The following is a 16,485-nucleotide window of genomic DNA, read 5'->3' as shown; positions in this document are numbered from 1 at the left end:
AATACTAAAAATTGAAGTGCTCGAAATTTAAGTCTTTCAAGTGAGAAGTATGTTAGTTTCATATTTAACGTCAAAATTAAAATTGCATAATTGGTATTGCGTATTACGCATAATTTTTTTTCAATCGCGTAAAGTATGTACAACATGGTCTGCCTTTCTAATTAACTTGTCTTCGATTACAAAAATCTTTGTCCATCTCACTCGTTCTTCTTCAGCAATCGATAATTAACATCATGCGCAATCATCGTATCTCTGAGTTTTATCTGTGCCCTTCGCACAAATCTTGTAGAAACCATTATTCACTACATTTTTATACCTGATCTCTCTATGTATATGCTAAATGTATTGTCGTGACAACAGAATCGAGACATATTGTAAAAGGATACATTTTATCACCTATATATGCATACATATATATATCCACGTGTCTTGTTTCAAGGAAGTATGTGTGTTTTAACAATGGTATACGCATTTCTGTTATACGCGCGGTTGCTTTGCTTTCAGATGCTCATAGGATTTTCGACAGGGCAAATCGTTTTGTGGGACTTAAAAACCAAGACTGCTGACTATAGATGTCAAACAGATGATTTATTAACATCGGTATCATGGCATCATGAAGGTAAACAATTTATGTGCAGTCACTCGGACGGTTCTCTTACGACTTGGACTCTTCGGCAATTAAAGCCAAGTGTAACATTTCCACATGGTGAGATTTGATTGATTCTATTATTTATTTCGATCGTGTGATGTATAAAATTTTTACACTAATGTCTCTTTTATAGCAAAATTCACTAAAGATGGAGAACCTGAACGTTGCAAAGCCATTCAGAAAGTAGAATGGAAAATGTCGAGATCGGGGTAAGATGATATGTGATGGCTTTCATTTAACGATTTATATAGTTTTAAGTAATAACCATATGTTAATCTTAAATGATGTACGACCTAAACGCATAAACTTTCAGAGAAGCATATGTGATATTCTCTGGTGGATTGGCACAGGACACCACTGGGAGAACACCCAGCATTACAGTGATACATGGAAAAACTACTACGGTGCTCGAAATGGAACATAATGTTGTAGACTTTATAACGCTGTGTGATAGTCCATGGACTAGTGGTACAGTAGAACATGCTTTTTAATGTTTTTGAAAATAAAATATTAATTTTTCTTTGTATAACAAGTTTTAATCGACTGCCATGTAAATGATGAGAAATCGATATACATATGTCATCAGTATTATTTGGTGTAAATTATTTGGCAGTAATCATTATTATCATTTTTTCAGATTTTCAAGACCCTTATGCTGTTGTTGTTTTACTACAAAATGACCTGGTTGTGATAGATTTGTTAACTACTGGATTCCCTTGTTTTGAGAATCCATACCCTATGGATATTCACGAATCTCCTGTGACATGTTGTGCATATTTCGCGGATTGTCCTTCGGATTTAGTACCTGCATTTTATTCCGTTGGATCAAAGTCGCAGAAGAAAACCGGCTTTAGCGAGAAAGAATGGCCTATCTCCGGTGGCGAGTGGAGTTCCAGTTCTAGTAGTTATAACGAGATTATCCTCACTGGGTAATATTATCATAGATACAACTTTATATCGATGAATAAGCAATTTATCTTTTTAATCACACGATGACATTCATAGTACAGTGCATAGTTAAAATATATGCATGATCATATCATATATGTTACTATGCACAGTCATGTTACTATGCATATACATGTTATTACAGTTTATCACAAGTTAGACGATAATCAATAAAGTTGCTTAAATTTCTATAGCTACATACATGTTGTTCGCAGACATGCCGATGGCAGTATAAAGTTTTGGGACGCTTCAGCAGGAACATTACAAGTCCTTTACAAACTAAAGACGGCGAAACTTTTCGAAAAAACTAAAACGCGTAGTATAGATTCTGAGGAAGATCCATTAGCGATTCAACTTATTTTCCTTTGTCCTGAAAGTCGGAAATTAGCTATTGCGGGAAGTGGCAAGCATGTCGTGTTGTTCAAATTTAAGAAGGTTGAAAGTATGTCTGAAGTAGTGGTAAGTTATCTATATTAACTTGCTAATGCATTACTTTTTTTGCTACTATCTAGTTAACTTAAAATGAACAAAATGAGACGTGTATTCTTTTCTTATCTAGATATTAGATTACTTCATTAAACCTTATTTACATAATAGCAGTATTCTCTTCACGCTGCATTCATGAATTAATTAATAATGTTTTTCTCGTAGAAAAAAATAAAACGATGTTTTCTGATATTGCAGACTTTGGAAATATGCTTATCGGTGGAGCCAGGAAGAGAAGGGGACAATTCACCGGATCGTGAATCTCCGGCAACCGGAAACATCGTAGGAAACATAGAATCGAAGACTATAGAATTCAATCATCCGCTCAAAGTCAAGACGGGACTGCAGAAAAGACCAGCCGGTTTTCAAGCGACACTGATTTGTTTGACAACGGCACCCCCTGGAGAACTACCCGAAAATATAACGGCCCTCAGTTTAAACTCCTCGTATGGCCTGTAAGTGTTCTCTTTAGAGAATTTACAAAATTGTATTAGCTATTGTATTGTACATCAGAACTTCATAATCGAGTTGACATTACCGTATATTACCGTATATCACATATAGACATAAATTTCATAAATTTTCAAAAATGTCATCGCAAATGTCATAAGCAGAGAGAATACAATAGAATATTTTAATGTTTAGATTGGCCTATGGAAACGAGTCGGGGTTAGTGATAGTGGACATCGTGCAGAAGATCTCCTTAGTCGTGTTGAACACCAGTGATCTTGGAAGTGGCGATCCTTACCAACGCGTCTTACGAAGTCCGAAACGGCAGGACGAATTAAGACGAGAAAATGAAGACAAGGCAAGAAGTCCAAGTACAGACCAGGTAAAATGTGCTTCTTTTTCTACTAAAACTGTGTATTTTGAATTCCTCCCAGTCCCTGCTCTTAAATTTTATCTAGAAGAATTTAGAATTTTTACATTTTGTATTCTGCTTTCTCTAAATGCCAACATTAATTTTTTATTGCATGATTACAAAATGTCACATAAGTTACTTAATTGCTACAATTATGTGAAAAAATATCGCGATTTAAAGTTTCGTGATTGAATGAAACATGTTGTTTTCAATTCTGTAAATATAAATTACTGTCCCGAAATATGTTTTTGGAAAAAAAAACCAATCATCATATGACATGTGTGCGTATGTATAAGAACTATCTAAATTCTATTTTATTTATTTGCATAGTGCGACACATTGTTTCTTAATAAAAAGTAATGACTTAAAGATTTTTATGTAATTTACGAATCTAATTTTGTCTGAGGAATCTTTCTATAATTTAATTCTTTATTATGCTACAAAATTCTTCCTGTAATTTTATACATTACAGCATAATTTGCTAAAAATATATATAATCTCGCTTTTAAAAACATTTTTAAATATATTATAAAGCGAAATAAATGTTGGCAACAAAAAGGTAAAGTATCCATTCGCATTCTAGTACGCGCGAACAGTAATATATTTTTTAACCAAAAGTGATTACAGTAAAAAGTATTTTAATTAAAATTTAAAGTACGATATCTTAATAACTTCTAATAAAGATAACAAAGCTATCTTTTAATAAATAATCAAAAATTGTTTTTAAATAATTAAAAAATATGTGTTCCATCAAATTTTAATAACATTAAAGTGCTATTTACAATGGTTTACAAATGTGATTTTAAGACATGTTATTAGATCATATACTCCTTAGTATGTACAAATTAGTTTTAGCTTATTATTTAATTCTTTAATTATTAATTTTTTTATTGCTAAATATAACTAATATTTTCCTAAATATCTTAGAAGTATATTAGATGTAAAGTATTTGCACTTAATTTTGAATCAAAAGTAAAAAATATTACTTGCAATATATGGTATTTAAACTTTATTTAAACTACAATTATGTGAATGAAATATTAAATACTGATTGCATTAATCCATATAAAATTCTTAGATATTCAGATTTTTTCTACAGTGAGTGCAAAAAGTATTCGTACACTATGAATTTTCACAGAAAATAGTTTATTTTTGTGTAATAATAATTTATAAACAAAAATTTTTTTTACATTATAAAGTCTCTCTTAACAATACCTTAAAAACAAAACTTATAAATTATAACATTTTATACTCCAAAACAATAGGAAAAATAGTGTTTTTGAAGGCGCAAAAAGAGTTTTTGTACAGTTGAAAAATTTAATTTGCAAGGTCGTGAATACGGTTATTTTCGCGGAGCTGTTTTGTTTACATTAGACAGAAGGTCTATGCTTCCCCTTATTATGGCTTTTGAAGAGCAAATAATATCAGTCTTACTGCATTATTGAAGCAAAGGCTGGGTTGCAAAAGCAGAGAGGCAAACGAAGGAGAGCGAAAAATTATTATTAAATTACATAATCAATGTAAATCTCTTCGAGAAATTGCTCAGCTTGTCGAAAAACCCCGATCGACAATTCAATCGATAACTGATCGTTTTTGTGAAAGGAAAATAGTGAAAAATAAGCCGAGAAGTGGTCGGCCACGAGTCTTAAGTGAGACCGATAAACGTTTTATAATCCGTCAAATTAAGATAGACCCAAAAACAAGTGCCCCAAAGATTACAGCGGCACTTGAAAATCGTGGGGTACACGTTTCTACTAATTCGGTTCGAAATGTGTGCTGCGAGAATGGGTATTATAGCCGTGTTGCTAGGAAAAAATTCTGGGTAAATGCGAGCAATCGCAGTAAACGATTAGAGTTCGCGAAACAACATCTTAATAAAACTGAAGAATATTGGAATACTGTGTAATTTTCTCAGACGAAAGTAAATTTTATATTTTTGGATCTGACATATGGTGTGGCGAAAAAAGAATACAGAACCCGATCCAAAAAATCTCATACCCACAGTTAAATACGGTGGTGGTTCCGTGCTTGTTTGAGAATGCAGCAAGGGTCAGCAATTTACATATTATTAATGGTATTATGGACCATAAAATGTAGAGATTTTGAAAATTGAGATTTTGAAAAAAAATCTTCATGATAGGTAGGAATTGCCGATAATATTTTTCAACATGACAATGATCCGAAGCTTCATTCAGCTTACAACACGAAGCAATGGCTTCTATATAATGTACCAAAACAATTGCATACATCTCCGCAGTCACCGGATCTCAACTCTATTGAACATTTATGGAGTATTCTTGAAAATGCTATTAGGAAAAGAGAAATTTCGAAGCGAAAAGACTTAAAAATCTCTTTAAGAAGAATGGGAATCTATTTCACCAATCACCACGCGAAACCTAGTGTAATTGATGCATCGAAGATTACAGGCTATGATTAGTGCCAAAATACTTTTTGTGTACTAAAATAATATAATTCTTCTTATTTTTGTTTATTATTAGAATGATACATTTATTTTATTATATTTTTTGTTAAAATAATTTTAAGAAATATATCATCTATTGTGTTCTTTGTTAATAAATTGCTAATTAGTGTTTATTTTCTACAAATAAAGCTTTTTTTAAATAAAAATTTCCATAGTACGAATACTTTTTGCACTCACCGTATATGTTGTAGTAAACAAATTACATGCAGAATATTTTTTTAACCTCATTACTTTTTGATACTTTAATATATGTAAGCTTAAATAAATTTATTAATATGAAAAATATTCAAGAGTTCTAAACTCTTATGCTTAGCACATTTTCATCAGTTAATATTAGACAATAATACAGAAAAATAAGATGATCATGTCATTTTAAATATATCTGACAAAATTTGAGCAGTTGTACCGTGGAAGAATAATTTCTATTTTCAATATATTGAACATTTCTTTACCAGATGACTTAAACAACGTAATCTTTATTAAATGTAATGAAAATACATTTAAAGAAACCCATTACAAGAAATTTCTCTATTATAAAAAATGATCTTATATATCGACAACTATTGGTCAAACTTGTCATTTTCCATGTGGCAAAGATTTTCTTTATAAATTATAATGGGAGAGATGTGAGTTTTCTTAATAATAGAAAATTAGGCTCGTTATATAATATGCAATAAATTCTTAACGTGTTTATGTTTTGTGGTAATATTAACTTATTTTTATTGTTAATTTATTTATTCTGTTATGATTATTTTTTAATTTAATCTTATTCTATGTATTCACTTGATGTACGGAAAACTAAGTATAGTCGAAATGTTTACATTATTTTTTCCTTACTATTTGTGAATACACTATAATATAAATCAATATTACATATTTTCTTTAGCTCGTATCGTTAGCCTACTGTTTTCTTATTTTTTTTTACACATTATTATTGTGGCAAGATGTTAAAGATATTTAAGAAAATGTATGTCTCTCAAAATGCATACATGTAAAATATTATAAAACATATATTAGTATATAAAACATATTATATTTCATTATAAAAAATTTGTGTTAGTGTTAAAAATTGTCTCTAACAAATATGTATTAAATTCTCTTTCTTCTTTACGTGATTTCATATATAAAAGAGTACCAATTTTTTCTATTGTACTCACATATATATTTTGCATTTAATGTTTAGCTAACTACTATGTGTCTACCATTGAAGCAAGTAAGATCAAATATATTTCTGTTGAAGAAATTGTGTTATGTTTTCTTATTGTACGATGTTACTCTGTTAACTAATATAGAATATTGGGTTTTTATATTGTATTATTGTATCATTTGAGTAGATAGCAATTGATAATACAAGGTTTGGTTTTTATTATTTAATCTGTTATTAGATAATAAGATGTTGAATGTAGTAACTGAGTACAGATGGACAAATGGAAAAGTAGAAAAGCAGAACTAGAAACATTAGTTACTTAACATTAGTTATTTAGTTAGTACATAATAAGGATAACAACAATTCTCATATAAACATTTGATGGAATCTGTGCATGTGCATAGACTTGATACAAAAATGTAAACTCAAAGTATTTATAACTATGATCATAGAAATAATATAAATGTAATTAATAATATTGACATTATAATTTATAATTAATTTGCTTTGAAAAACTAAATGTTACTTTGTAAAAAATGAATGCAACATATATGTACATATATTACATTATTTATAAAAATTTACAACATTGTTCGTAAACGTTTGTCATATAATATATATTATTAGAAATTATTAACATAACACAATAATGCATGAGAAATATAAATGTACAACATAAATCTTACGTGAAACATTTGCAATGTTCATGTAATTTATGTATCTATGTATGATGTGTTATACGACAAAAAATTATGTCAAGTGTCCAATTTGGGATGTCATTGAGATGACAAAGCATCGTATATCAAGTATTTAGGAAAATATGTTTAAAAAGTTAAAATGTTATGAAGAAGGATTATTAAATGTTATTAAGAAGTATTAAGATCTCACTATTAAATGGCGCGTTTAGATGGGTATCCTTTCTTTATACATTTAATTTGATTCGCGCAGCAGTTGAAGCTAATTTTGATGTTTGTTATACTGTTATGTTAACTATTATGTTAATTTAGTAACAGAATTTAAAAATTTGTATTATATTTGTCTTATCGTAATGTTGATAGTAGTACGATGTTAGATAGCAGAAATTCGTCATTTTAGATAATATAAAACAAATATTTTTATAAAGAAATATTTTTAGTGTCTGTACAATAATTTATTAGTACGAACAAAACGTGTTTGTGGAATAATAATTATAACATGTTTCAGCTACATATGTATATCACATCAGTAAATGTCAGCATTGCACAATTATTGATGAAATATCTAGCAGGTGATTAAAGATATGTCGATACACAAATGTTACAAGTAAAATAGAACATTTTATTATGTTTTCGTATGATTAGGTAATGAATACTGAAAGTAGAAGCTTCGTCATTTAAGGAAGTTGTAAGGAGAATCAGAAATGTTAAGAATTGCACAAAATTTAAAACATAAGCTCTTTTATAAATAATATCAGCATGTGAATTTTTTTACATTTTTTCACCGGTTAGTTTTTGAGAACATTTGTGACAAAATTCTAGATTTTTCAATATCACTTTTACGTCACGTAATTTTCTATATATATTTTATACTAAAAGCACTTGAAGCCAACATACTTAAGATGTAACATAAAAGAAATCTATCTATATTGTGCTGAATTTTCCTTATCCTATTTAAGTAAATTTCGATTAAATACATGTTTTGATAACGAAAATTTGAAGAAATCTAAAAAAATTCAGATGCTGACATTATTCAAAAAAAGTTTATACCTATTTTTAATTTTACGCAATTCTTAACATTTCTGATTCTCTTTAACCCCCTTAATATTGTAGGTAATCATTTCCAATACGACAATTAAATTAATTGTTAATAAGTAAATAACAATACGATTTTAGCAAATCATATTCACACTTTGATACTGGACCAAATTAAATCATTGTATATTTCGTTTTGTGGATTAAAATTTTGTGAATATTGCTAAAAATTAACTTCAATTCCCGTATTAGTTGTGAAAGTAAATTTGTTAAACCGTACAAATACTTGCAATATCCAATTATTACCATAAAATAATTTGACATGTAATAATAGACATGTAACATTTTTGTATATGCTTGTTCTACTTTTATCAACGCCTAGTACTGTCATCTTACTGATGTAATGCATACATTATATAGCACATTGTTTAAGATCATCTCTAACTTTTCATGTATGTTTAAAGCAAATCGAGCGAGAATTATTATCGAACAAATGGTACAACTGTTCGCAGAGCTATTTTATGAAGACAGTATCCAGTTACCTTCCAGCAATATTTACATATGTGTACTCGCATGCTTAGTACATATAAATGTTAGTATATATATGTATATAACCAACAAAATATTATATATATATATATATATATATATATAATGTGTATATAAAATATTTTGTTGGTTATATATATGTATAATTTTGTTGGTTTTCTTTTTATTTGTTTTACACGAACATGTAGATAAGATTTGTAATTTGCACACAGATATGAAATGTGTATGTTAATTCGACTACGTATAAGCTGGTTTTATATTATATTTTTCATAAATTAGGGATTTTCCTTTCCAGGGAATTGTAATGTTCGCCGAAAGTCAATATTTGCTATTTCATATTGTTCTCTTATCGAGAAAATTGCAGACACCCTCAGCAAAGACTATTAATAATTCATATATGCATGAAGATGCCAGTACAATTAACTGTATTTTTTTTTCATTTATGAATCATATATCAGGCGTAATAACAATGTGCGATATTTTTGAATATCCGTGTATACATATGTATTCACAACACTCTTTAATCAATTGGTTTTGATCGTTCATTATCCAAATTGGAATTCAATGCTCGATAACGATTCAAAGAAATGCCAATAATTCTGAAATACTCTACATGTGTCTCAAAAGTTTATTCATTGCGAATAATCGTTAAAAAAGCGTGATATAAGTTTGACATAATCTTCATTTATACAATGATACATTACGATATTTCATTGATTAGCGATATCGAAGGCCTACGTCTCTACGAGCATCTTAGGCATTTTAGGCATCTATCTTATAGGCAGGCAGATTTATACACACACACACAAAAAAAGAAAACCCTGAATCTCATCACTGTCCTGTCTGCACTCTTCGGTTCAAGTTTTTCACGAGCCTGGGAAGTGACAAGTGACCATACGTTTGCGATAGCTTTCAGTTTTGAATTATTTGATATTATGCTTAGAATCTAGAAGGCATGTTTCTACTTCACGCGTTTTTCACAGACACGGCAGATCGTACGACAGCACGATTAATAAGGGATTAGTCTACACCACTAGTGGACACTTACGGAACACGAACGCGAAAAAATTGCATAAAGACATTTTTAACCGCCCGTTCTTAGAATTAGGTCTAATGTATATACCATTTTTTTTTACCTACGAACTGATTGATTGTGCAAAGCCCAACATCTTAAATCCATCAGAGCCAGCGAGAATCCGCGATGGAATTCGAGCCAGTAGTTACAAGGGTAGCGGATTCGATCCAACAAGTACAGCAACAGCAACAGTGCCCTCGCAATGAGAGTCAAACTGGAAACAGTAGCGATAAACCGAGCGTGGAGGAAACCACAAACGAATCCAATAAAGCGGGTAACATTCCTAACGGTGACGAGTGTCAGAAAAGCCAAGGTTGGAAAGGATTTAGTCTCAAGAGACAACTAAGCAAGGTTGATCTGAAGATCAAAAATACTTTTACACCATCCTCGGTGTCTTCTCAGAATGGGGTACTTGTATGTTTTTTTTAATACGTGCTTATCGTTCTTTATGCCGTCAATAATTTTACGTATTTCTATTGTTTCTACATTCTATTGTTACTATGTGGTCTACGCGAAATATCTCACAACGTTTTTAGCGCTAGCTTACAATTCAGCCATTGCATTCTCATATCTCTGCATTGTTTATATTCTTATTCTTATAAGTATAATAGATCGGCGTAAAGGCAATGTTTCTTTCCTGTTTGACTTATAAGTTTATGAAAAAGATATTTAATCTTACATTACATGAGATCACACTTAATTATAAAAAAAACTTGTGTAAAAAAATTAGTCTTGAGCGCTTATGTCGGAAATTGCTTTTTTTTATTAGTAAAATTATATTCCTGCTTTTTTATATAAATTTAATATCGTTTTACAATGTACATATTTATGTTTCCGAAAGAGCTCGTCATCGGGGCTCATGCAAGTACCCCAATGCCAGCAGATAGGCGGCGATACTGGTAGTCAAAAGTCTTCCACGTTTTACTGCAATGTCAACGAAGCGGCCAGCACGAGTCGTTCACTATCGCCGGTCGAAAGCGTTGACTCTGAGTCCTCGCTGTCGCCGGAGAGCCAGTCTCCTGGACGCGAGAGTCCTCAGACCGATGACAGGAAGCAAGACATCCAAGAGGCTAGAAGCCCAACGGAGACTGAGAACGAGAAAACGATAATGAGCAATGACAATATCGGCATAAAAACCGAGGCAGTAAGACCGATGAATCTGTCTTTGCCCGAACACGAGCTAAAACCGCCGAGATTGAAATATATCGCCAAGATCAAACAGGCGAAGAGAGAGGGTCGTTTGCTCTCGGTGCCGAATCTAAAATTTTCCAAGAACGAGCCGACCGTTTGTGACCTAAGATGCGAGGAGAGTACTTCCGAGAGAGCTACCTCCGAATCATTCACCGGCAATCTTATAAGAAGATTCAGTAAGTGTTTATACATTTAACGTAGAAGAGCGTTATGTGTCGTCCGTGTGTCCTTAGAGATATATTACTTCGTTAGATTTTTCACTTTAAATGTGAATGTGTGCGTGTAATTAATCTTACTAACAATCGAAGCCTTCCTCGATCGGGAAGCGTGCGATTAACAATGAAATTGCATTTGTATCTGTGACTGAGAACATGTGGTGGGTGTAGACTAACCATAGAGAGAGAGCTCGGCTGGCCCTGGACGTGCTTCTGCCTCTTTTTTTTTTAACACAAAGCCTAGGATGCTCTTAGATGCGTTCAAAATTATTTCCAGAGGAAACGTTAACACAACTCACACTAACTGCATCTCCGCCAAAATTGGGTAAATTTTATCGCAATAAATTAATGAGTGATTTTAAAATTAATCAATTCGAGTACCGATGTGTAATTTCGCGTATTGAAACTTCACTCGATATTAATTCAATCAAAGCAAACAAAGTAAATTTATTCTATTATATTATATTATCGTTTTCTTTTTCTCAAAATTTAACTCAAGGATTTGTTGTTATTATTATCGAGTTTTATATTGTTGGAATATTAAATGTAGATATTTTCCAATTTGATTATTAATTATATAGAATAAATGTTTTTTTTGTGCAATTTTGTGAAAAACATGAAATTATTTTACATTACCCAATATTGGTTTTCATTATAACATGCTATCATCACAAAGGTTTATGTGAAACAGTTAATGTTTAGATGAATCAGTCAATACGCAGGTGACAATGAGCTTCTAATATATATGTACTCTTGCAAGAAAATCCTTGCAATAATTGTTGACAACTCTAAACTTTATAAACGATAGATTAGTTTTAGTTAAACACAAATAAATATTAAATATTAATGGCAAGAACTTTTAGAACTTTTTGGACTCTATATAGATCACATAAATCTAATAATATGCTCGCATATACCTAAAATTGAGTAAAATAGCTTGCAAATTTCCATAGTTATCCGTTATTAGTATACTATATTTATTGCATGTCTAATGCAGTGCATATTGATGAGATAGCAACGCAATTATAATGCAATTGAAATACTGTTGATACATGATTTTGATTGATTCCTATACGCCATTAAACGAGAGAAAATGATTGACGGTAGCAATTTATTTTACGTTTATCGTGTATTTGAAAAGCATGTGTTTCATATATTTCAACATGTGCAATGTGAAAATGATGACTTATACAAAATTATCATATGCACATCTATTTAAATATATATTTATTTAAATTTGATTTCCGTGAGTATTTATTTTTCAATATTAAATATCGATAGAACGAAAGGATGATAATTCACGACTGTAGCTCTTTAAAACAGGTTTTTGCAAGAACTTGATAGCAGAAATATATTGTAGATATCATCGATCGTGAGATTAAAACATGAAATAAAATTGTTAGATATTTCTTGTAACGCAAATATTTTATAGTTATGTGGAATGAGAGACTGATGTGAAATCTGGTCACGCAAAATGTAGAGTCTAATATAATGGTCAGTCAATAAGTTCATCGATACATTACGATTAGGCACGTCCGAAGTGTGTCGACGTTTCTTCGATTATGAAGAAAAGGCCTGATAATTTATAGAAGAGTGCAGACAATTTCCCCGCTAGAGGACAATACAATACGCTCGATTTATGTTGAAAATGATAATTCTTTAAAATGCATTCCTGATTTGGATCAGAGGGTGCCAGATTACACTCTAAACTATAAAGTGTTCACGGTCTATCGTTTAAATAACAAAGTCAGTGTCACAATTCAGCATAATATTGCAAGTTTCGTTGGTCTAACTGTGAAGGCAGAGCTATGAATTTATTGGGACAGGCTGTGGTAAATTACGCCTAATTGTAAGATACGCGGGCAAAAGTTCTTCGGGCGCAAACACATGTCTACGTTATTGTACGTTGAATTTATATCCGTAAAAATATACGTCTCTGATATACTATTTTCAGAAGAATACATTTTAAAGGATGTCAACGCTTCACTAAACTGCATCGACTGCCTTTTCTTAAAGCCATTATCCTGCCGAATCACTCTTAGTTTGCAACCGCTCTGGTCGATAGGTCAATAGGTCAATAGGTCGGAAAAAAAGCCGTATCACTTAAGATTTCTAGTATTCCCACCCCCTAGGTTACCAGTACCTGGAATGCATAGTAGATATTTTGAAAGTGCATCGCCTCCCATTTGGTCTTGGTATCCATTTGTGTCAACTCCATTCCAAGTTTTATGGCTACTTGTAAACATTGTTCTTATATGCTCGCAAAATGTGGGAAAGACCCCTCTCCCCCCCTCTCACTCTCGCGGAAATATCAACAGGAGATAACGCGAACCTGTCCGTACCGGCGCCAAGTCCTCCATTCACAATACTACACTGCAAATACGAATTTGAAGAGATTCTACTTTAACACTTTTTCAGGTTCAAATCAATTTTGCGGTCTTCCCCGACAGCAAGGTCGATTCAGGTAAAAACAAGGTTTTTCATATTTTTGGCAGTTGTTCTTATCACCGAGAGAAAAGTACACTCCTTGAGTACCGAGATCTCAGTCAAGATGTTACGAATACACATTACAAATTAATAGGCAGAGAGTTCTTGTCGTCCTATAGCTCGGTCATGGTAATCCAGAGATCGGATTCTATTCGTGAACTATTAACATCGAGCGTATACATCCACTTGCCTTCAAATCTACATGTAGAATCACTATTGATTTCTCTCTCTCTCTTCTTATTTTCCAACTTCTTATATTATCCAGACACCTTTCTCTCGGTATAACATTGCTTTCAAAGCTTTTGGAAATTTTTTCGATGGTTTGCACGCAAATAGCAATAGTAATAATAATAATAACACTGATGGTCGTCGCATCATCAATGACAACGGGACACAAGAGGTCATCTTTATTATTAAATTATATTAAGGCGCTTGTTATAAGACGCTCTTGACAGGACGCTTTTGCGAGTGTATTCAAATTTTTATTTCAAATTTGTATCTCGACATTGACTGACTGCTATAGAGGACTCTGCATAATATGCTGATATATATTCCACATAGCGAGCAACCAAGCACGAGGTGTACAACACGAGCAGGTTGTTTATCGTTACATTTTCCTCTCGCCAAGATCTTCCGTGATGTCAGCCCCAGTGCAGACAGCAACAATGAACTATTATATCGAGCTTGCTCGACACAAGTCTCGGATAGTCGAGACAAAGTCCAATCGAACTGAACGGAAGTGTTTTTGGTTCGGTCTTTATCGAGGGATCTCTGTCGTTCATTTCCGCATGACGGAACGCAGAGTCGCAGAGAGGTGGAAGAGAGAAGTGTCGATTTTTTGATTTTCCTGTCTAATGAAACTCCCGATATGCTGCGATTGTGTCATACGCACAAATGTCCACTTTCATCACGCTATTCCGACCTGACGATCGGCTCTGACGAGTTATATCGCTTCCCAAGTAGTGTCATGCAGCATCTGCTTGAGATGAAGATACGTTTTTGTGTCATTGCTATCGAAACAATGTGAGAAGAGCGTTTTTCGATATGTTATCGCGAACGATGTATATAAGAACCTTTCAACGAGGAGGCAAATGAGATTTCTTTATTAAAACGATATCGCGTATATGCATCATTTAATAGTTGAGGCAAACAAGGGAGAAAGAGTAATCGCATTGTCGATCAGCATTTCTCCCGCCAGCGATTCTCAGCTTATTGGTTTAGTTTTATTGATACATTATTTATTATTTATAGCTTGATTCTCTTCGATTGTAGGGTGGGAATTCAAATTTATATATTTAAATTTATAAAAACGTTTAGACGATTTACGTTTTAGCACGTTCTATACCGATATCAATTGTAATATTTAAATAAATTTGCTTAAATATTCTTAAACATGATACCGTTACAGATAATACATTTCTACACTGTTTCGTTTGATATTATTTAGTATTTAATATTTTCAATATTTCTATTAAGCTTGTATGATCGTTTCAGTTCCATTTACTTTCTAAGTTAATCAATATTATGATAAAAAGTATTTTTTTATCTTGTTTGACTAGTATATATATTTATATATAATTCTATACGTTTTATAAAAAGTGAATATAAATAATAAAATAATGTGCAAATATTTGCCCGTGTGATACAACAATCTGGCAAGCGAAAATTAAAAACGAATATGAAAATTCATTTTCCACGTGCTTTTGTTATTTGCGTTTTGATGAAAGCTTGATAGAAAACCCGCGCGTTCATTACATTTTCATATCCCAAAGAGTTCAGTCCACACACAAATTTGCTTTATAAACAAAAGCAATGACCGTGTCGTATGTTTCCTTCACGTTTGACTTGTCGCCTGATTTGTAGATGAACGGGATGTGCGTATTGCCGGTGACAGGAAGAAGTACAGTGGGTGTTGGTGGTGAGAGAGGTGAGAGAGGTGACAATGGTGATAATAGTGATGGTTGTAGCACCGGTGGCAGCGGCACCAACGGCGCTAACAATAGTGACGGTGGTGGAGGCCCTAGTGCTGGTGTTAACGTAACTCGCTCGGGTATCCGTAATGCCGCCGCCGGCGCGATTAGCGGCACCGACGAGGAAATTAATACGGTGTCGCGCAAGGGTGTCACGTTAGATCAACGTCACCCGCGCACCCAGGGCATAAGGAAGCTCCAGAAGTGTCTGAGCACCGCTACCACCCACTTCGAAGTGGACTCCGCCACGGGTGCTGCCGCCGCTTTTCCGACAGTCTCGCTATTCTACGCTCAGCGTAGCACGGAGATGAGAAGCTACCCCTCAGCCGTCCCTCAAGCGTCTTTGAACTACCAGAATATCCTCACCAACACCAGACAGTATAGCAGCTTTGGTAGTATTACCGATACAGGCCACTGTAACTGTATTTATGTATGGACTAACCACTACGTAGACTACCGATATATATATTGTTCTTTCTGTGACACCGAATGGGAAAACTATTTCTCTCTCTGATCGCTTGATCTTTACTTTGATTTCATTGTGACTATAGAGTGATTCTTCTCGGATCGAATTTTTTTCAAGCTCGGAGAGTGCGGATCTCTTGCGCAATGTTGCTGCATATTAGATTATACGTCTAATTTGAAAAATTTAACAATTTAACTTTGTTTATTTAATCTTTTTTCTCTCACGTTA

The 16,485-nt window shown here is 32.7% G+C and overlaps 1 protein-coding gene across 9 annotated transcripts in view; it reads left to right on the top strand.

Annotated features, from left to right (window-relative positions):
* The window catches only part of Tomosyn (syntaxin-binding protein tomosyn), a 39,892-nt gene that overhangs the window by 13,822 nt on the left and 9,585 nt on the right, over positions 1 to 16,485 (top strand). For 3 of the 9 annotated variants that reach the window (XM_071714324.1, XM_071714322.1, XM_071714326.1), the window contains 9 exons: positions 505 to 706; positions 783 to 858; positions 963 to 1,117; positions 1,287 to 1,578; positions 1,813 to 2,056; positions 2,282 to 2,538; positions 2,729 to 2,915; positions 10,037 to 10,336; positions 10,770 to 11,297. In XM_071714324.1, the coding sequence (XP_071570425.1) occupies positions 505 to 706; positions 783 to 858; positions 963 to 1,117; positions 1,287 to 1,578; positions 1,813 to 2,056; positions 2,282 to 2,538; positions 2,729 to 2,915; positions 10,037 to 10,336; positions 10,770 to 11,297 (2,241 nt within the window). Of the gene's footprint in view, positions 1 to 504; positions 707 to 782; positions 859 to 962; positions 1,118 to 1,286; positions 1,579 to 1,812; positions 2,057 to 2,281; positions 2,539 to 2,728; positions 2,916 to 6,610; positions 6,641 to 10,036; positions 10,337 to 10,769; positions 11,298 to 13,752; positions 13,801 to 15,684; positions 16,184 to 16,485 lie in introns of all 9 variants that reach the window. The other 6 variants (XM_071714323.1, XM_071714328.1, XM_071714327.1 and 3 more) reach the window with 6 other exon arrangements.

Source organism: Temnothorax nylanderi, unplaced genomic scaffold (assembly GCF_030848795.1).
Source record: "Temnothorax nylanderi isolate EJ_2023f unplaced genomic scaffold, tnyl_v1.0 TNYL_tig0139_pilon, whole genome shotgun sequence".
Lineage (NCBI taxonomy): Eukaryota > Metazoa > Arthropoda > Insecta > Hymenoptera > Formicidae > Temnothorax > Temnothorax nylanderi.
Note: the sequence above shows the minus strand (reverse complement) of the source record. Positions and strands in the feature narration are given on the sequence as shown.